General features: G+C 45.5%; 1 protein-coding gene across 2 annotated transcripts in view; it reads right to left on the bottom strand.

Annotated features, from left to right (window-relative positions):
• Positions 1-22,315, bottom strand: part of PNPLA2 (patatin like phospholipase domain containing 2) — a 53,492-nt gene that overhangs the window by 10,110 nt on the left and 21,067 nt on the right. For both annotated transcript variants that reach the window (XM_063117099.1, XM_063117098.1), the window contains exons 2-6: positions 9,253-9,485; positions 8,808-8,873; positions 6,030-6,239; positions 4,508-4,568; positions 1,215-1,397 (exon numbers count right to left, since the gene is read on the bottom strand). In XM_063117099.1, coding sequence (XP_062973169.1) covers positions 1,215-1,397; positions 4,508-4,568; positions 6,030-6,239; positions 8,808-8,873; positions 9,253-9,485 — 753 coding nt within the window. The remainder of the gene's footprint in view (positions 1-1,214; positions 1,398-4,507; positions 4,569-6,029; positions 6,240-8,807; positions 8,874-9,252; positions 9,486-22,315) is intronic.

The raw sequence follows: 22,315 nt of genomic DNA, 5'->3' as shown, positions 1-22,315 counted from the left end.
TACCAAGACTGTGGGGACTTTTGCAGTTCTAAAGCCAGTTTGGACACGTGTGCAATAAACTGGCCCTTGTGATTCTCCACCTAATCCGTAGGCATAACCTCAAGTAGGGACTTCCGCTTCAGTTATTGCAGAAGAAGCCGGAAATGAGAAGCTTAAATCGCAGACGCTTCTGAAAGCAACAACTGAATATCTGCACCAGTTCGGAGATCGAAGGCACTCACACAAAACCCCGCAGCTGCACACAAAAACAGAACAAGCAGCCGGGGCTCTAGCTGGGAAGGTCACATCCATTTGGAAATCAATGCTTCTTCCCTCAATGCTGAGCCTCAGCTGATCTACTGCAGGCCCTGCCCCAAAGTGCACACATCCTAAACTAGGCCACGGGCTCTTCTGCTGCATCCCCAGCCCCCTCTCATGAGCCCCCAAACAAAGAAGAGGTCCAAAAAACAACAAAAGGTCTACAAATAGAAATGTTCTTAAACTGAACTTATTTTCATTTATAGCCCACAATAAGACTAAAAGGTAGGTAAATAGACACACACGGCTTTCAAAACATTGCCCACAAGAGAGAGGGCCGGGGAGAGATATTTCTCAAGGTCACACAAGATGTCTGCTGGAGGCCAAAGAGCTAAACTAGCACAGCACATGAGTCACACTGCATACCCCAAGCATCCCCTGCATTCAAAGATTCCTGAATTACATTTGAATGTAGCTAATGATGCTTCTGCTATTTATTTATTTATATTTCATTACCCACCCACCCCAATAGCTGAAGCTCACTACACAGTTAAATCAATTCAACTCTCATGGCTTCCTCAACGGAGCCTGGGGGATTGTAGCCTGGTCTGTGACTTTCCTCCTAGAGCAGCCTTCTCCAACCTGTTGCCCTCCAGAGGACTTGGGCCTCAAACCCCATCACCCCAGCCAGCTGGGAATTGCAGTCCAACACATCAAGAGGGCAACAGGGTGGGGAAAGCTGTACTAGAGAACATCCTGCACAAGGTAAAACATACACAGATGTGCAGGAATTTGGTTTTTTCCAAATCCAGAGTTACTAGCCTCTCAACATTCTCCTTTGCTCAGGGTCTTCAGTTTCTCACAAAGGAGAGAAAAAACAGATCTTGGAAGCATTAAGAGCCCAGTCTATTTAAAGAGGAGAACCCTGGAGCAGGCACAGTCATACAGCAAACTCTCCCTCCAACAAAAGGACATACCTTGGTTCAGTCTAGGAGGCAAGTGCTCAAGGATGTGTTCTTCAGCCTCTTTAAGTGCAGCATTCTCCCCTAGCTGGTCCTCTTCTCCATCTTCTTCTTCTTCTTCTTCTTGGGAGTTCCTCTCCCCAGCACCATTTTCAATGGCCAGCAGAGGGTGGATGGGTCTTGGGCGATGGAGGAGACCTGAGGAAGGAAGATGGGTAGTGAAATTGTTGTGGTCCAGCAAAAAGCTTTATATGACTGTCTCACCCTGGAAAAAAGTGGCATCAGAGCCAGAGACTACCTGCCTAAGATGGTTGTCATGTGGGATATAGTCTACGATAAAGCAGTGGACAGGAAATTGCCACAAAAGCCACATTGGATGGCTGCACACACTCTAGCGCAAGGCAAGAGGTCTTCTAAAACATTATGCTTTACTTGCCGTCTGCTGTCTCATAACTAGAAGTATCATGCTTCAGGTGAGGGGGGAACTGGTAAAAGGAATATGTATGGAGGGACAATCAAATGTACAATTTCCCCCACCTACAATCTAAAACAATACACATCGCTGTGATTTCATGAGCAGACCCATTTACATTTACAATCACAGAAAGTCTTTGGACGTGTCATTGAGTCAATTCTCTCATTGTAGCTGCGCTATCTCTGTGAGATGGCTTAAACTCATAATATGCAGAACAACTGTATCGGTCTCTCAGTGTGCACAAGGGACACATGAACTGTTAGACAAAACAATGTGATGGCTAAAACTGTTGCACTACTGACCGTGCACCACAAGGTGGCACTGCAGAGCCAGGCAATGTGCTCTGGCCGCAGCATTAGCTGACTGGGCAGAGCGTTAGAGAAACAAGCATCTTACTACTGGAGGAGGAAAAGACGCCATCTTACAGTGGAGGCAGGTGGCTCCGATGTCACTGGGGCAGTGAATCCACTCTGGGTTTCAGCTACTGGACAGCTTCACACCTTGGACAGCTTCTCGGAACGGATTCACTGTCCCACTGTCACTGGAGACACCAGCATTCACCGCCATCTTAGAACATCTGACAACACTTCATATCCAACAACGAGGCATTCTCAGATGAAGCAGATTATCTCAATGCATTTCAATTTGGATTCAGGACTGGGTTTGGCACTGGAACAGCTTTGGTCACCCTGATGGGTGACCTCTGTTGCTGGAGAGATGCAGGGAGCGTTATCTGGTTGATTCTCCTTGACCTCTCGGCAGCATCAGCCATGGTATACTGCTGGACTGCCTCTGTGGGGCACAGCGATGTGGCAGTTCCACTCCTACCTCTAGGGTTGTTTTCAGAAAGTAGCATGGGGGGAGGGCAAGGCCCCCATGGCACTTGTGCTGTGGAGTCCCACGAAGTTCTGCCTTATCCCCCCATGCTCTTTAACATCTATATGAAGCTGCCAGGCGAGATAAGAGGGTTTAGAGTGAGGTATCATAACAATGCCAATGACACCCAACTCTGTTTCTCTCTGTCGTCTGAGTCAGGTGAGGCCATGCAGATGCTGGATGAGGGTTAATAAACTGAAGCTGAATCCTGACAAGATGGAGGCACTGTGAATAGATGACTCCCATGTCTAGACACCGAGTCTGCAAGGTTGCACTCTGCCTGAAAGAGCAGGAGGGTAGCGTGGGGATATTCCTTGACCCAGCATTGTCACTTAGGCCCAGGTGGCCTCCTGTGGCATGCAGTGCCATTGAGCAGCTTTGGCTGGGATCCCAGCAACACCTGTTCTTGAGCATGGGTAGCTTGGCCATGGTGATCCACACTCTGGCAATCTCCTGACCAGATTACTGCAACACCTTGTATGTGGAGCTGACCTTGAAGACAGGCCAGATGCTGCAACCCAAATTTAAACTGATACAGTCAGATAGAATCATGTTACACCGATTCTGAAGAAACTGCCCTGGCTGCCTATCTGCTTCCAAACTCTATTTTATTTTATTTATTACATTTTTATACTGCCCAATAGCTAAGGCTCTCTGTGCAGTTTACAATTAAAACCATAAAATACAACAAATCAAAACATAATATAAAGCTTTAAAAGTTTTAAAATACCATGTCAAACCAAAATAAACCCAGCAGTAGTTACAGCCCAGGGAAAGCCTGTGTGAAGAGATGTGTTTTCAGGAGGTGTTTAAAGGATGTTAGATTTTACGCCTCCTGAACCGCATATGAAAGAGGCTTTTCAAGATGGTGGGTGCCGCTACAGAGAAGGTGCTGGTGCTGATCTTTAAAGCCCTAAACAATTTGGGACCCAATTACCTGAAGGAACACCTCTATTCCAACCTGCCTGTGCCTTAACATCTGCGGTTTAAGCAATTCTCCAAGTACCTTTCCCAAGAGAGGTACATTATGTGGCAACAAGGGAGAGAGCCTTTTCAGTGACGGCACCTCATAGCCATATAACTGGCACCAACACTGCCATTTTTCTTGGCACCAGATTAATTTTTTTCACTATTTGCCCAGGGATTTTAAGCGTTGTTCTGTTCGCTGCTCTATTGTTTTAACAGGTTTATTTTATAACATTTGCGTTTTTTATTGTATTTCATCTTAACACGATTAGTTTTGGTCAGGCCCTTTGTATACCACTGTGGCATCTGTAAAAATGAAGGATGGCTTAAAAGTATTTTTAAATACAGTAAAGCCAAAGGGTGCACTATGCATTGTCATGCTCCTGCACAGCTTCCATTAATTTCAATGAAGTGTGCCCTGTGCCATTCCCTCTTGTAGCTCCACGTACAGATACAAAGTTATACAAAATAGGCTCACTTGTCCTATCTACAACCCCAAGAGGCAGCTTTCATTTTGACGAAGTTCCATTACTGCAGGAGTATGTGTATGTATGTATGTATATATATATATTCACCTCTGAGTTACTCAGAGCTTTTTCAATTATGCAGAATGGAAGGAGAACACAACCTTCAATACAATAACATCTGCACTGGTTATCAATTGTGCTCTACAGAGACACATTGCAGATGTCCTTTTCCGTTCCACCAGTGGAAAAGTTCTGTGAAATCTGAAAGCTTGCATACTTAAACCGGATGTTAACCCCAATAAAAAAGGACCCTTTGTATTGCCTGCTTTCTGCATAGCATTCCTTGGCTAGACGGAACAACTGAGGATTAAGCACGGCCACCAAAGGACTGCAATGTGGCCCCTCTATCTTTATGCACGGACAAGACCCAGAGAAACATATAAAGCAGGGGAGAGAAGCTTTTATGCAGGGGTTACTTCTACTAGAGAATGCAACAGTACAAAAGGCAGGGCTCCGGTGCTTACCATTCTTCTTCAGGAAGTGCAAAGCATCCCTGTAGCCCTGCTTGCACATGTCCCGCATAACCTGCAGAGAGATGAGACAGCACGCGTTATCTAGGGTGCATTACAGTAGGAAGGGTGAGAAGGGCCTCCTTTCTGGGCTACCACCATCCTCACCCCAGCAGGACAGAAAATGCTTCATCCAGTCCTCTGTCTACACTGTTCTTCTTCTCAGATGCTGTAGGTGATTCCTTCCACTTTTATTTATTATTGCATTTATATCCCGCCTTTTTTCCTTCAAGGAACCCAAGGCGGCGTACATAATCCTCATCCTCCCCATTTTATCCTCACAAGAACAACCCTGTGAGGTGGGTTGGGCTGAGAGTCTGTGACTGGTCCATAGTCACCCAGTGGGTTTTTCATGGCTGAGTGGGGACTAGAACCCGGATCTCCCAGTCCGACACTTTAGCCACTATACCACATTATCCCTCATCACCCTCTGAAGACTTGGAACGGGCGTCTAAGTTACATAACGTGCATGAGGTACAGCTCCTGTGACTTTCAGTGACTTTGCTGCTTGTTTTCTGATGGGGAACATGTGCAGCTGTTCATTACATGCCAGATGCCCAACTGTCAGAGACGGGCAGCTGAACTCTGAAGGTTTACGGAGGGCAGGACAGTTTCTAGATCTCTGCAGCTTCAAATCATGCAGTCAGCGGGGTGGAAAACAGCCAGCACAGCAAATTCTGCAAGTGAGCATAACCCAACTTACAAATACCAATTTATCACAGATGGAAAAAACCCCCGAGTTTAACAGACTTTTTGTAGGCAGAAATTAGTGAGTGTGTGCTTGTGTCTATGCACACATGCGTGTGTGAGAAAGAGACTGAAAGATTTCTAAGGAGTAGGGGAAGGAATGAGGTGGTAGAAGTCAGGAAACATGCTAAGAATATGTGTATATAATTGAGCCACGCTTCTTGGGCACCATTTATTAAATTATCAATTGAATAAATGTATCAGTTTATTAAGGGGAAAAGTCTTATTCACCGTGGTTAAAGCCATGGTTTAAGGTGTCTTCTGAATGGGGCCACTAAAAGCTACAATCTTTCACCTTTTGCAAAGAGGCTGATCATGATCACATGCTTTCAAGTTTTTCCCATTTCTGTGGATCTGGATCCTGTTGGTTTCTTAGTAGATATTCTGCGCTAAGGCGCAAATCTAACATTTTGGCAGTTCCTCTTCTGACAGCTTTCAATAGCCTAGTGATATTTAGGCTGAAATACTTTGCACACTTATTTGAGACTAAGCCCCATTGAACAGAGTGGGGCTTACTTCCAAGTAAACGTTCAATGGATTGGATTGGGCGCACAGGCTATCTGGGCTGAAGTCATTGCGGGGATGAGGTGGCTACTTTATAGCTACTTCTTAAAGTTCCGTCGAGTGAAAGCCTGCAAACACACTTCGTCAGCTATGGAAGCTGGAGCATCACGGCTAAAAAAGAAAAAGGAAAGATCCCTTCCTCTGACGAGTCCTGCTGGGCTCTCACCTGAGGCTCCGGTGGAAACAGGGCTTTCGAGAGGCGGTAGAGGTTACGCAGATTGAACTGAATGCTGGTGTTGGTGACCCTGAGCTCGTGGATATTTGTGGAACTATCCCGTGGACAGATATCGCTCTCCCCTGAGAAGGGGGATACTGTGATTGTGTTCTTCAGCTCATACTGTGGCAGGTTGTCAGAAATGCCTCCGTCAACATACCTCTGGAAGGAGAGAAGATTCAAGGAATTGTTAGCGTTACCTATGTTTTTACAGCTTCTAGTCCACCCCAGCTGCTGGTTTCCATCACTGGCTGGGGGATGCTGGGTGTTGTAGTCCAACACATCAGGAGGGCACCAGGTAGGGGAAGGCTGATCTAGTCATTCTCCCTGTTTCCCAAACCTCTAAATCAGTCAGAGGCGGTAGCAAATGAAATGGATTCACATAGCAGTAGGTCAATTAGTTGCTACAGCCACCTAAGCCTATCAAGAACTCAAAAGCTTTGGGTTGTAATCCCGCAAATATTCCTCTACTACCCGATTGCATGATTTTGTTTTGTCTTGTCAATGAGAACACTGTCCGTTATCCTAAACCTACACTCAGGAGTGCTCTATGTAATTGTTTCTTCCTGTGCATCAATGTCAGCTGTCAGACAGAGCTAAAAATGTTTGGCCCCGTGAAATGTGTGTATGTGCAGGTCTGGGATGCTTGGCGTTTTGCTTTGAAATTCATATAAGTCCAAGGAGAGGTGATGGAAATACCACTCTGAAACAAAGCCCGGTCTCTGTACATTTATTATTAACACCATTATGTAAGAAAGAGGAAGATATAATTAGATCTAGCCTTCCATCAGTGGCCTTTCACCTATTTTCCAGCAGGGAATAAACAGTTTATGCTGACCTTCTCTGCAAGCTCCCAGACCGCTGGAATGGAGTTCAGCTGCATGATACCCTCCTCTGCAAATATACACCCTCACTCTCTCCAAGGCAGGGTGAGCTCATCAGCCAGTTTCTGACACAACAATAAACAATGTTTTGTGGCTGCTGTGTGCATGAGCCTCGGGACTAGCACACTTCTCCCCTTCCCTCTCCTCCTCCAAAGCTGCCACAGGGAGGGGATCAGGAGCCTTTGCTTCCAGTTTCAATTAGCCACCATTTGGTGCCGTGTCTGAATCCTATGCAACGCTTCATCTTAACTATGATAAGTTGAAACAAGGCAGCTCCAGGAATGATGGTTTCAAGTTGCCTTGTTTCAAAAAGCCATGGGTAAGATTGAGCACACTTTCTCTGGGTTCAGATACAACACTTAAGTGTGGTTAGTCTAAAATGGAAGCAAAAGCTTCCAAACTCCTCTTCTCAGCTGCACTAGAGGAGGACAGGGGGCAGCAGAGTGCACACAAGGCCAGAACTCACTGCAGCTTCTTCCCGTAATGATGAGCCATGGTTTATCATTACATCTGGATGCGTCATGCTAGGCTTCTCAAAAATAACTGGTTTTTTTCCTGCCCTCTGCAAATTTCTTGCTGTCTGGCCTGGGTGGGTATTGGTTGAGCAATGCCCAGCTCCAATGACACCAATATAAGAGTTCAAAGAGAGGCTGCAATTCTACTGATAGGCTATATGGAGTGCCATCATCTGCAGTGCAATTACCTAATGAGTTGTCTTGTTTGTTTCCAGAAGAAAAAAATGATGCATAAAAAGCAAACAATGCCAAGCTTGGAGAGTAATATTTCACATTAAAAATGGCATGCAGCCATCCCCTGGGGATCCTAGGGACCCTGACATCTACTATGGGAATCTTGTCCTTCTTGCAGGAGATGGGGGGAAACACAGCTGCAAAAACCAGGCAGCCTCACCCCCTTCTATTAGGCATTACACAAGTCACCATGGACACAGATGAACTACAAGGTTGTAGCTGCAGGGGGGCGGCGGGGATTCTATGTGCCATCTTAAGACTGAGACTGAATGCAGGTTTTACAGCTTCAACATCAAGCCACCGCCCCGCATTTATTTTACATCCAGCCTGATGAACAAACCTTGGGGGTCCAGAGACTGATAACATTAATTTCACAAAAGGTGTTTATGGACGCTGGAATCCCAATTTCAATGTGAAGACTCTCTTAGCATTCTATTAAGGGCCATGGTGCCTTTGCCTTCACATCTCCATTGTGACAATTGGCGCAGATTAGCCAATGGCCTAAAGAGGCTGACAGACAGTGGCCATCGAGGGTTGGGGTTAAGCCTCAGGTTAGGCTTAGGGTTGTGGAGGCACGGCTCCCCGGACAAGAACCGGGGCCTCGGTAAAGCCTACTTGGGGCAGACGAAGTGTGTGGGCCAGTAGGACGGCTTGCTTGCTGACCTTGAGTGGCTGGATGGCAGTCTCAGTAGCTGTTGAGGGTTAGAGTTAAGCCTCAAGGGAGGCTTGGGGAAGCACCGCTACCTGGGCAGGAACCGGGCCCTCACTAGAGCCTACCCGGGCCAGACAGAGTGAGTCGGCCATCAGGAAAGCTTGCCTGCTGACTCTGAGTGGCCTGTTGTATGGTAGCTGCTGCACATGTGAACCAGGTCTATATTTTGGAAGTTAAATGGGAGACATTTCCACTGCAGCTGCCACTCATCCTCCTCCTCCTCCTCTTCCCATGACAGGAAACAGCGGCCCAGATGCAACACCCTATTTCAACCAATCCCTTGCCGCAGTTCTGCTTCTTCCTCTTTCCTCCTTGATGCAACATGAAAGGCTCCCAAATAGCAATATACAAATTTGAAAGCAAATGTTCCTGGTGGCCTACTTACCACTCCTTGAAGACTTGGAGGGATCAAGCCACAGTATACGGGGATGAAAGCGCTGCAAACACATGCCTAAGAGAGATAGGAAAAGACCACATGAAACGAGCGAAGCTGCCTAGAGAAACCTGAGCAACCGTGCAGCAGAAGACTTATGTATCCAGTAAAGACCATCAAGTAAAGAGAGTCTGATGATACAAATCATAGCTACAGGACAACCTTTTGTTGTGAAAGCATAGGCGGATCAAGGCTCTCAGGTCCCAGCTAGGTGGGAAACTACGGCTTCACACCCAAAGCAGCCTTACCCAACTTGGTGTGCTCCAGATGTTTTGGACTACACCCACCCCACCCCCCATTTCTGCCAGCTGGGGCTGATGGGAACTGAAGCCCAAAACATTTGCAGGGCACCAAGTCAGGGGAAGTTGTGTTAGAAAGTCACAGTGTTATTACTTGCCTGGATAAGCTCCTCTTTGGAGCTGAACTCCGATAATATGACATTCTCTCCATCCGAGACCCGCGTCAGTGAGATGCCCAAGCGCCCACTAGCCGTCTCATGCCCATTGTCTGGCAGGGTCTTGTACAGGCAGGTGCGGATGATTTTCACCAAGTTGAAAGATGGGTGCAAGGGGCCAAGAAACCTCTTCCGAGCTTCTTTGGAGACAAGAATGATATTTGCACCAGCTTCACCTACGATATAAAAAACAATGCAGGTTAAAGGGCTAATGCAGCATGATACTAAGCTAGCAGAATTAACAGAAAGGGTACACTTAGAGTCTAAATTTTAGAACCTTTATTTAGCAGCTGCCTCCAAAACACAGACTAACACAGCTACCCCTCTTGAAATCACTCCAAATCACAGACATCATAACTGACAACTAGTACAAGAATCACAACTATTTTAAAAGGACCTTACCTTTTTTTAAAGAATAATAATATGGGGGGGGGGGCTTGGATACTACAACCAATGTTTTACCCAAATATCTACAAAGGAAGACTGATTTCCCCAGAGAAAACTTTTTAATTTCGAAGACTGGACAAGATGACGCCCATTTTCCCACTTCCTCTGAGACACTCTAGCCAGAAAATCCTGCTGAAAGGGGGGGGGGATAACCCTATTGGGTGGAGAGGGGGAAAGTTGGCAGGGCTTGTGTTCACCACTCTCATAAGATTTTCTCAATCAACATTGGGGCAACACTTGATAACCATTGTTATACACTATTACACTCTCCTTGAGGTCACAATATTTTCCCAGAAAGCCTGCCACTATAACCATCTTGCTGGCCTCTGTTCTTTCCAACACCTGGGCTGGCATGCCAGATGAGTGAGAAGGAGCAAAGGGGTGTTAGCTGTGAACTCCCATGCCTTTGAGTAGCAACATTTATCCTCAGCATTTCAGAGTGGCTGTTGTATTATGGCAAGGTTCCCCCATGGCTGAATCTGAGGCCTGAATTGCCCCTCTCTGGGGCCCCTGCGCTTTAAATATTCCCGGGAGAATGTCCTGGCCAGGATAGCAAGGAGCCCAGATAAGGTAATTAAAGATGCCAGCTGTAGGAGGTGAGAGCAGATCACCCATGAATAATGCATGTAACCTTGATGTGATAGCGGATCACCCATGAATAATGCATGTAACCTTGAAAAATGTAGTTACTAACTAGTTTGCCAATTCACAGGTGCAGGTGATGATGAATTTGTCACATGGGCATGGGCTAGTATGGTATAAAAAGCCCCAAAGAGTTCACAACAATGAGCTGTAAGGTGTACCCTTCTATCACCACCCACGAAGAGGCTTTGGTGTATTTAACCTATGGTGAGGCTGTGGAGTATGCAGCTGCCATTTTGAATATGCACCCCCCACTCATGGGTTGTTGTGTCATGCAAACCCAGTGAGTGTGGGATATACAAGGGTTAAACAACCCTCACATTGCCTATGGTCTGTTTTTTAAACATCTCTCGCAAAACCCATGCTTGCTGGGTTAACACGACATGACAGCCCCAAACAGGGGTTGGGTTTGTTATGCAATACCCATGGGTGCCATGGCTCATCATAGGTTAAATAACCCACAATGAGCTGCAGCATATTGTCTGTGAGTTTCTTCAGAGTGAGTACACAGAAAGTATAGCTATGATGCTACCCTTGCCTATACTGGACCTGCAGACAGAAAAATAATAATCTTCAAGACTGCCCTCCATATTTGCAGTCCTTAGGCTAACCTGGTGCCCTCCAGATGTGTTGGACTACAACTCCCAGCATCCCCCAGCCAGCCTCCATATCTGGACAGCAACAGGTGGCAGAAGGCTGCCATTGCGCTGTAATTGTTTACAGTCACAATCCACGAAAGTATCATTTCACGCATCATTTGGAAATGCTCGCTTGGTCCTATGTCATGATTAAATTCCTCAGGCATGTGTACAGTGGCCAAGTTACACTTTACACTCAAATCACTGTGTTGCAGGCAGCCAGAGGCAATCCTTTCCCAGTTTTAGGGCAAGCCAGGAGGGAAAGGAATCGCTCCTCTTTGACTCTTTTGAGTCCTCTGAAGGGAGTCTTTGCCAAACATGTACACGCAATGCTTACACTCAAGAGACGTTTGATGGTTTATTTAAAGCAAGCCCATCATCCTATGAACTTGGCAGTGCCAAAATACCCTTGAGAGAGGATACGGATATAGTGAACTTCCTCGAAGAGAGATCGAGTTTGGATACATTGCTAGAAGGGGACTGGGTTTATTTAGATGCTCTGAAGTAGGCAGTAGTTAAGATAAGTGAGCATGTGTGGCATGCTTGAAAGATGCTATGTGCACCTGCCTACATGTGTGTACACACACACACACACACACACACATAAACATTGGCAAGAAAAGCCAAATAACACGTCAAATTTCGGGAATGCTAAAGGATTATCAATGGGAGTAAGAGAGGTCACAAGAGTGGTGGAGCAGGGGGAAGACATGCCTACGATTCAGGAATCATAATAATTATCCCAAAACTTTGTTTCCAAATTCCAGTATAACTCTGGTAGAGTATTGGGTATTAAGAAGGGGCGCTTTCAATCCTGTGTGCAACCAATCTTCCTGCTCCCCAATATTTGGGTCCATCCCCTCCAAACTTTAAGCCATGTTTCTTTCTGGTGCTGCATGACCATCACACAGACGAAGCCCCGGTTTCTAGCAGACTCCTCTACCCTTCTCCACATGCCCTCCCACAGATGCTCAGAAACTAATTTGGTGTACCCCCCACGCACGTTTTACAGTCTCCTGAGACTTAGACAGACACATAGTTAGACGCACCTCAAGCTATCTTTCTAGCAAAGGTCAATTTGGCCTTTGATCAACAGAAAACAAAGGAATTCAAGTCGGCAGCAGCAGATAAGGTCTGACTACAAGCAAGAGGTTGGGCAGGCCACCAACAGAATAATTTTGAAAGTGGTAGCTGTTCTTGGAAAGGCCCCATTGCAGAGTAAAGGGCACTAGCTGAAGCCAGGGACATTCCGGCTTCATTTAGTATTTCAGGACAATCCCAACAGAGGGCATTTTACCACGTGAGGCTTAAATCAGTCCAGCAGGGATGAAGAACTATACTGGCCAGAATGCACACGCAGTTTGGGGGGTGGGGGGTGAGCAGAATTAAAAGGGTCCCCATTGCTACTTTCTATCCCGAGGTAGCCACGTGGAACAAATTACATGTGGCGAGACTGGCTGTGTTCTCACACGAGGCAAAAATACATGGATGAGAAAATTAGTGAAAGAAACAAGAAACAGATACACCACTGATGTATTCTTCTGAGAAGGTGGGGAGGAAGAGGAGAAGAGGGATGAGGGATAAATGCTTGTCCTTCAAATGGTGTGGTTTGAGCTATCAGAGACTCTGACATAGCCAAACAGCAATGTTTCACAGGGCTAAGAGGGCCATAAAAGGGCCTATAGTCAGCTTTGCAACTACATTTTTAAGTGGAAAAATTCAAGGCGGCAAACATGGGGATGGGAGGGGGAAAAGAGCACATTGCAGTCAAACAGAAATAGCTGCTGTGGCATCAAGCTAGAGACGTTCAGGTTCCAGCCAACACTCTGCACATGCAATTTCCCCCATCTGTAGAGTGTTGTGATGGGAAAAGCCACACCTGTTCTTCTTTCCTCAAGAGCTCTTCAGAACAGAAGCCTTAGGCCTTTCCTATCAAGGTCAACCTACTGCACAGTTCAGGGGCACCAAGCTCAGTAGAAGAGTTGTTACCAAACGATGTGGATTTTGCACACAGTTCTCACTCACTCCTTCGGCCCCTTTCCCAGTTGGGTGAGTCATATCGTGCAGATGGCAGCTTTCCTGTTTTCACTTATTCCACATTTGTCCTAACATCTGCTTACATAACACAGGCTTTGCTTTTGCTGAACTCGTCTTCGCCCCTGCAGCAGTGAAGGGCAGCCACACCAGTCCTTCAGAACAAATAATATGCCAGGGACACAAAGTGAAGTCAGCTACGTTACCTAGAGCACAGCCCAGGAACACGGGAGACATCCCAAAATCAACAGGAAGACACAGAACAGTCACCTCCCAGTGGAGGTTCCTTGCTTAAAGGCTTCTATTTTCCCAGTCCAGCTGTTCCAGTGTTTCCCAGTTCCATTCTTCTATCCTTCTGCCTGCCCCATTCCTTGACAATTTGGGCCTGGAAGTTAAGAAATGGGGGCAGAGAACACTCTAGTTGCTAGAACTGGATGAGAGGGAGTAGGTTTTTAAGACATTTAAAGACGGTGGTGGTGATTAGGAGGTGGATTGGAGAGAGAGTGCACACACAAACATAAAAAGCTGTTACTGAAACAAAAAGGAGTGGTGGCATAAGCCCTCCTCTCTCCCAAATACTAAAGTGTGGAACTTGGAGCAGAAAGCCCACAATGCACTGCACACTGTTTAAAGTTGCACATCTTGCTAGAAGGATATCACAAGGATGTTTTGGGGATCATCCTGAGTGGGCCAGTGGGGAAAATGAGAGCCAGTGTGGTATAGTGGCTAAGGTGTTGGACTGGGAGTTGGGAGATCCGAGTTCTAATCCCCACTCGGCCATGGAAACCCACTGGGTGACTTTGGGCCAGTCACAGACTCTCAGCCCAACCTACCTCACAGGGTGGTTGTTGTGAATATAAAATGGAGAGGAGGAGGATTATGTACGCTACCTTGGGTTCCTTGGAGGAAAAAAGGCGGGATATAAATGTAATAAATAGATAAATAAAATAAAATAAAAGTCGTCTCCTGCACTTGCTGGAGTGGTTTGTGATGGCACTTAAAAACAGGAAAAAAGCATCACTTGTGAAAAGTAGTAATGCACATCAAGCAGGGGCATTCCCAAGAGACCAATTGCACTGGTGAAAGTGCAGTTCTGGCCCATGAAGGAAAGACCACACAGCTGCTGCATTATGCATCACTGAATGTACACCAGGGACTATGAGCCAAGCATACATGACGTAGGGTGAGAGGAAAATATCATTCCAGTACTAAGAGGCTAACCTTCAAGTCACTTTCTAAAAGCCACATGAACAAGAGAAAGGCAGGTCAGCACAGGCTTAGAGATGCAAGAACAGAATCAGCCTGCAGATTTGCTTGCCCTTCCAACCACTTCTGCCCATTTCCTTTCCTCTTCCCCAGAATGAGGTAACTTGAAGGCCAAAACAAACATTACTTTAAATCCATTACTAGCTACTATATCTTTCCCCACCCCACCACCATTTTATTTATTTATTTATTTATTTATTACATTTATATCCTGCCTTTTTTCCTCCAAGGAACCCAAGGCGGCATACAGAATCCTCCTCCTCTCCATGTTATCCTCACAACAACAACCCTGTGAGGTAGGTTGGGCTGAGAGTCTGTGACTGGCTCAAAGTCACCCAGTGGGTTTCCATGGCCGAGTGGGGGCCAGAACCCGGATCTCCCGACTCCCAGTCCAACATATCAGAACTTTCCCCCCACTCCATGCTAAGGTCCCAATCCAGATTGGTCCCTTTGCACCCATCCGCTGAAACACACTCAAGCGTGTGGTTCAAGAGAGGGAAACTGCAAGCTTTAAATGCCTTCTGAAGACGTATCTGTTAGCTCAAGCTTCCCCTGATTTGTAATTATGCTGCCCTGTTCTTGCTGTAACAGGTTTTGCCTGGGGAATGCTGGGAATTGTAAGATGTTTTTCTGTCTAAACATGCATAAGATTGTGTCCTTAATGTATTTATTATTTTCTACTTTATATTGATTTTTATATTGTAGTATACTATGTATTTTTATGTAAGCCGCAGTGAGATCTTAGGACATCATGTGGCATGCAAGCAGCTTAAATAAATTACATTAAGAGTTTAAAAAGGATGTAGCTGTTAGGTACAGATTTAAAATAATGTCTGTTTTGGCCCACAGAATTCATAATTATGAATAATCCTCCCCTTTTGAGCCTGAGGGAGACAGCAAAATGTTCATTCAAATCTCAAGTCAAACCCTGGCTCCAGTTCTGTATATGGACTGCTTCCATATTTACTTACATGAAAGAGGAAAACAGGCCCCGTAGAAACATGTGGATCTAGTAGCATAGATACAGCATACACACTGAAATATTCCTGATTTTTCCTCCCTTGGGTAGGAATCCTATAACATGAAGGTACTCAGGAGTAGCAAGAGTTGCAAAAACAATCTTATTTATTTCGGAACAAGGCAGTGCAATGCGATGCAGTCCTGCCCTGCTTTGTTCTGCTTAATATGTCATTTCCTGAATGAAGCAGCATCTGCAATTTCCTAAGACATAAAGCACTACCTGCAAGTATTAATTATTTAAACATGCCACTTAGGCAAATCAGGAAGTGGTGCCTTGGCACCCACATGAAAGGAGCAGTAATAAGCGTGTGTTGTAAACACATATGTAGCCACCCATTTCATCTATCGAATATAACCCACTGCTATACCTCACTGACTACACTGGGTAAATTTAAACAAAACGAAAACAAAACACAACCCACAAAATAATTCCAAATGTTTCTCTACAACTGGAATTTGGCTAAGAAGAAGCTGCCATTTTGATCCCCACCACCTAAGATCAAATGAGGCCTGCATCCTCTTTGAGCTGCATGGATTGGGGAGAGAGATGACCACAATGGGTTGGTTCAGCCTTAAGAAGAACATAAGAAGGGCCAGGCTGGATCAGACTGAGGGTCCATCTAGTCCTGCACGCCATTCACACAGTGGCCAACCAGCTGTCGACCAGGGACCAACAAAGCAGGGCATGGTGCAACAGAACCCTCCCACCCATGTTCCCCAGCAACTGGTGCACACAGGCTTACTGCCTTGGATACTGGAGGTAGCACATAGCCATCAGGGTTAGCAGCCATTGATAGCTTTCGCCTCCAGGAATTTATCCAACCCCCTTTTAAAGCCATCCAAATTGGTGGCCATCACTACATCTTGTGCTAGTGAATTCCAGAGTTTAACTATGCACTGTGTGAAGAACTCCCTGAATCTCCCACCAATCAGCTTCATGGGATGACCCTTTTGGGTTCTAGTATTATGGGAGAAGGAGAAAAACGTCCCCCTATCTCACCTTCTCCACAGCATGCATAATTTGTACACTCCTTTCTTCCAAGCGTTCTACCCCAGGGGTGCCCTTACCCTTGCCATCACTGGTGGATTCCCCCCTGCCTGTCCTCTCCACTCAGTCCACCCAGAGATCCTCACAGAGATCATTCTTTCCCTGCCACTGCTAGCAGCAAGGAAAGAGCAATCTATATCAGGGTGCCTGGTGTATGTGTGCGTGGCCCCAGTCCAGCATCAGGGCCCAAAAGGTCGTGCATCCTTGTTCTGCAGTATAAGCCAATTAGCAATTCTTGACTAGTGAGGCTGAGAACTTGCTGCCCTCCCTGCTAACTAAAGTTGCCAACTAGTCCTTTCAAAGCATCAGGAGAGGATGCAGTGGCCGCACCTCCTGCCTTACTCTTTGCCTTCCCCACCCTCTTTGTAGTGGCAAAAGTGAAAAGCAGGAGAGGCTAAGGCACCAGTGGAGCGCGGAGCAGGAGAACCTCTTTTTCTCCTTCTCCTTTTTGCTGCTTCAGTCCTTCAGAGAGCTGTAGCGATTGGGTGGTATAGAAATGTAATAAATAAATAAAGGGATGGGCATGGATTCCTCACTTTGTACACAAAGCTTTTATTTGCGCTCATGATCACTCACTCAAGGTAGTCTGTGGGTCTAGTATTTTTTCTGAATGGCGTTATACAAATGTAATGTAATTTGGCAATTTCACTATACCACAGTGCCACCTAGTGGCTGTGTAATGGAACATACAAAAAGGAAGAGACCTACCCCCTGAAAAAACATATGTTAAGGAGTCAATCTTAACCCCGTAAAGAATCCTAAAGCAGAAGTCTCAATAAAGGTGTAGAAAAACCCATAATTTCTAGGTCAGAGGTAGGCAGATGGTAGACCAGAATCAACTGGTAGATCGCTGGGTGATTTGCAGAAGATCAGGAGAACTTCCTGACTGTTAGAGCAGTACGACAATGGAATCAGTTACCTAGGGAGGTTGTGGGCTCTGCCACACTAGAGGCCTTCAAGAGGCAGCTGGACAACCATCTGTCAGGGATGCTTTAGGGTGGATTCCTGCAATGAGCAGGGGGTTGGACTCGATGGCGTTGTAGGCCCCTTCCAACTCTGCTGTTCTATGATTTGTGACTCCCAATTATTTAACAATAGCAGCAACAAAATTACTCAGTCCCATTCCCCCAAAAATAGAGTGCTGAAATGAAGGAAACTTGGGGTAACCAGGAGCAGATTTTTGTATCAAAGTAGTGTGAGCTCTATTCAGTTCTTACACTCAAAACAAATTCCTGGGCTCAGCATTTTTTAATTCAAAGTGTATGTCTTTTGCACCAGGCTCCAGTTAGTGGATCTTGGGGTTCCCCAACCTGGTGCTTTCCAAATGATTTGGGTTAGAAGTCCCAGCAGTCTCATCCAGTGGGAGTTGCAGTCCCAAGCATCTGGAGGGCACCAGGTTGGGGAAGTCTATTTTTGTGAAAAACAAAGCAGATCCTTCAAATCTGAAGTCTGCCCAATGCTGCCCTGGGCAGAAAGCAGTCAATCTTAGTGCCAATGGTGTGTATCTCCCCAGAAAGATCAGCTTCAATCTGAAACGCAAACACACACATTTTTGTAAAAAGCAGAAGGTTATAACTTATTTGGGAGACAGTGATCTCTTGCAACCAGTCGACAGTCCTATGACTCATCTTATTAAATTGTTTTAAAGGGAAGTTCTCTCAGGGGTGTTGAGAAATGGTGTGTACTAGAACAATTTGTTTTTCTGATGTTTTCCCATCTGAGGTACCTTCTGGCCCCCAAGCTTCTCTTTCTGGGGTGGGGGAAAGAAAGAGAGAGAGAGTTGGCCATGGGTCTTCTTGCTCCTCCTTGTACAGGGTGCAGTGCAAAGAACTGCAGAAGCCCATGGTAAATACCCTATTTCTTCGATTCTAAGACACACTTTTCCCCCCATATAAACTTCTCTAAAAATGGGGTGCGTCTTAGAATCGCGGGTTTTTTTTTTCTGTTGGTGGTACTGAAATTAGTGTTCAACTTACAATCGAAGAAATACGGTACCTTGTTCTATAAGTCCATAAGAATATAAGGGCCAGGCTGGATCAGACTGAGGGTCCATCTAGTCCAGCACGCCGTTCACACAGTGGCCAACCAGCTGTCGACCAGGGACCCACAAAGCAGGGCATGGTGCAACAGCACCCTCCCACCCATGTTCCCCAGCAACTGGTGCATACAGGCTTGCTGCCTTGGATACTGGAGGTAGCACACAACCATCAGGGCTAGTAGCCATTGATAGCCTTCGCCTCGAGGGATTTATCCAACATATTTAAAGCCATTCATATTGGCGGCCATTACTACATACTGAATTCCAAAGTTTAACTATTCACTGTGTGAAGAAGTACTTCCTTTTATCTGTCCTGAATCTCCCACTAATCAGCTTCATGGAATGACCCCGGGTTCTAGTATTATGGGAGAGGGGAAAAAATGTCTCCCTATCCACATTCTGCACACCATGCATAATTTTGTACACCTCTACCAGGTCTCCCCATAGCCTCCTTTTTTCCAAGCTAAACAACCCCAGTTGACTGAACCTTCCCTCATAGGGGAGACACTCTAGCCCCTTAATCATTTTAGTTGCCCTTTTCTGCACTTTTTACAGCACTATAATAACTTTTTAAAAGTGTGACCAGAATTGTACACAGTATTCTATGTGTGGTCGCACCATAGATTTGTATAAGGGCAGTATGGTACTGGCCGTTTTATTTTCAATTCCTTTCCTTATCATGCCTAACATGGAGTTTTCCTTCTGTACAGCAGCCGCACACTGGGTGGACATTTTCATCAAGCTGTCCACCACAACCCCAAGAACTCTTTCTTGTTTGGTCACTGCCAGCTCAGTTCCCATCAGGTTATACTTGAAGTTTGGGAGAGGGGGGTGGGGGGTTGCCACAACATGCATCACCTTACAGTTGCTTACATTGAACCGCATCTGCCATTTGAACGCCCACTCTCCCAGGTTGGAGAGATCCCTTTGGAGCTCTTCACAATCCCTTTGTGTTTTAACAACCTTAAATAATTTGGCAACATTCAGCTCGGTGGCCTGCCCCTCCTCCTCACCCAGCGATGGCAACTATTCAAGGGGTGATATTGGCCAGGATGTGCCTCTGATGCAACACTATAGCAAGGTGACAGACAGCAGATGCTGTCGTCGCCTCGCTGCAAGAGAAAAAAGTCAGGGTAAGTCCCCGGCTTTTTAAATTCGGAGCATCAGGGGAAAGCCCTGGGATGGCTCCGCAATGGCTGCTGTGTCATATAAATGACTTAGCACCACTGCGGAACCATCCTGGGGCTTTCCCCTCATCCCCAAACCCCTGCTGGCTTTCCATCTTCATAACTATTTTTTAATTGTTATTATTGCTGTTATAGGGTTGTTTACTAGGAGTTTGTTACTGGGAGAAGGTAGGAAGTTTATTTAGAGCTTAGTATTTGTTTGCTTGTTTTAATTCAAAATTACTTACTGTGAGTAGGGAAGGGAAGAGTTTACTGCCCTGGCTTCCTCACCCTGCTGCTAAACTCGCCCAGTTGCTTAACTACGCAGTGAGTCCATCCTATGGGTCAATCCTTCCTACGCAATGAGCTACCCATTTAATCCAATGAGTGTGCAAATATTCAAGATACGGGACTGCACAAACAAATAGTTCTGCGAAAGAGCGTTCTTAGAAAGCCTGGCCAAGAGCCATGGTCCAAGTTTCTTTGTTCTCGCAGAAGCTGGAGATGTAAATTATCTCTGCATAGCAACTTTAGCAGGGTAGGGATCTTAAGAGCATGATTCCCACATGTTCATGGGTAACACAGGGCTTTCAAGGAATTAAATCTTCTCCTTTGTCCAACCACTGTTATGCAAACATTCTTGCAACATGGGCCTATTTCCATCATGGAGAACATCTGGAAAATCTGAGTTAGTTGCAACTGAACATTTTTGGCAGGATGCTATACGCTTTAGAGGAGTGCCCTGAACAGCGCCTCCTTCCAATGAAGAAGACATTCCATCATTTTTGCATGCAATAGCTGTTTTCTATGAAGAAGATCTGATTCTGCAAGTCCAAGCTAACCACAAAGTATGTTTTCGACAGTTTTTCAGTTTGGGTTTGCCAATTGCCCAACACAGCCCAAACTTGTTAATATAAATGCTCAGCTTTAACAGTCTGGAGGTAATACATAACAATTGAAAATACTTATATTATATTGTATTTATTGTACCATATTTCTTACAGGGTCTTAGTTAAAGAAACAGTAATCATTTACATGATAGAAAAAAGCCTTTCAGAGAGTAACTTTCTATGTATTATCAGTTAGATAAAAGAATCCAAGTTCCTATTTTCTCTGAAAATCATTATTTTCTCAATGATCTCTTCTACAATAAGTTAATTGTAGCTACAGATCACGTTTCTAATAGCAGTTTTTTACTTCTTGGTAATCTTCCCAATTCCATTTTGCCATCTTCAACCAAACCTTTCAGCTATGTAAACACTGTCATGGGGACTTTCGAAGTTCATTGCAATATAACTTCCAGTGCTACATAGTAAGAGCCAGTGCAGCATCCAATATTGCAATGCGCCCCATTGTCCTTTATGAAGAGCACACACATTGAAAAAGTCGGTATAACCAAAGAACTGTGGCAATCAAAGTTTTGCCATATGTGCTCGCTTTGTTTCCATTCAAATGCTGCAGCAGATCAGAGGGGTCCGCCAGTATGGCTAAGAGAATCCTTCCTCAGAAACCCTGGCCCAAGGCTTCAGAGGCCGTTTCTCTTCATCCCCAAAGTTTTGGCCAGTCCTGTGCAAGGGTGGCCAGTCCAGCTCATGTGGCTGACAAGCCACTGCATCATTGGAGCAGACGGTAATAAGAGATGGACGTGTTGCACATTGCCTCTACATCCTCCACAGCCAAATTGGTACAAGTGCTATTGCAGGATTGGGGGGGGGGCGGCTTTCCCCACAGTAATTGCTGTAATAGTGGTGTTGTCAATAGAAGCAGAGGCTTGACATTTCCCTTGGTTTGCCTTTGCTCATTCCCTTGCTCCCACCACTCATCTCTGTTGTGAACAGAAAATACTATTATGAAACAAATCAAGTAAAGCAAAGCGAATCAAACTTAGCACAGGGTGGCATCAGAATCGTCCTGATCTATGGTTTATTGGGATTAGAGCAATGAAAGACAGACTGATTCGTTTAATGTGAAAATAATAATGTTATGCAAGACTAATTGCTGTAACCAGCAGCACTGCATGAGCACAATGCAGAAACTCTCCTGGAGAATATGACTGTAATGCCTCCTGGGTTTTTTAAATGTCGGCAAATGCACACAGACCCTGCATCTGCAGTGTAACATTTCAGACTTACTTAGCTATGCAAGATTAAAAGTATCATAATGGCAAGGAATTCTAGGACGGTCCCTAACACGTCCATCTCTTATTACCGTCTGCTCCAATGATGCAGTGGCTTGTCAGCCACATGAGCTGGCCTGGCCACCCTTGCACAGGACTGGCCAAAACTTTGGGGATGAAGAGAAACGGCCTCTGAAGCCTTGGGCCAGGGTTTCTGAGGAAGGATTCTCTTAGCCATACTGGCGGACCCCTCTGATCTGCTGCAGCATTTGAATGGAAACAAAGCGAGCACATATGGCAAAACTTTGATTGCCACAGTTCTTTGGTTATACCGACTTTTTCAATGTGTGTGCTCTTCATAAAGGACAATGGGGCCATGAGAGCCTTTTTTGGCTGAATGGCGGCATAAAAATCCTTAAATAAATAAATAAATAAATAAGGATAGAAATCCACTCTGAAACATCTTTAAATAAGAGGGTGGAATAGTGAAGTAGTTTCAATAACTGGGTTTCAGAAATTAAATTTTGGCATAAAAACCATTACAGAACTTGCCAGGTTCCAGTGCATGTTTCCACCATTTTGTAAGCCTTA

Source organism: Elgaria multicarinata, chromosome 2 (assembly GCF_023053635.1).
Source record: "Elgaria multicarinata webbii isolate HBS135686 ecotype San Diego chromosome 2, rElgMul1.1.pri, whole genome shotgun sequence".
Classification (NCBI taxonomy): Eukaryota; Metazoa; Chordata; class Lepidosauria; order Squamata; family Anguidae; genus Elgaria; species Elgaria multicarinata.
This window is presented reverse-complemented; position numbering and strand designations above follow the sequence as displayed.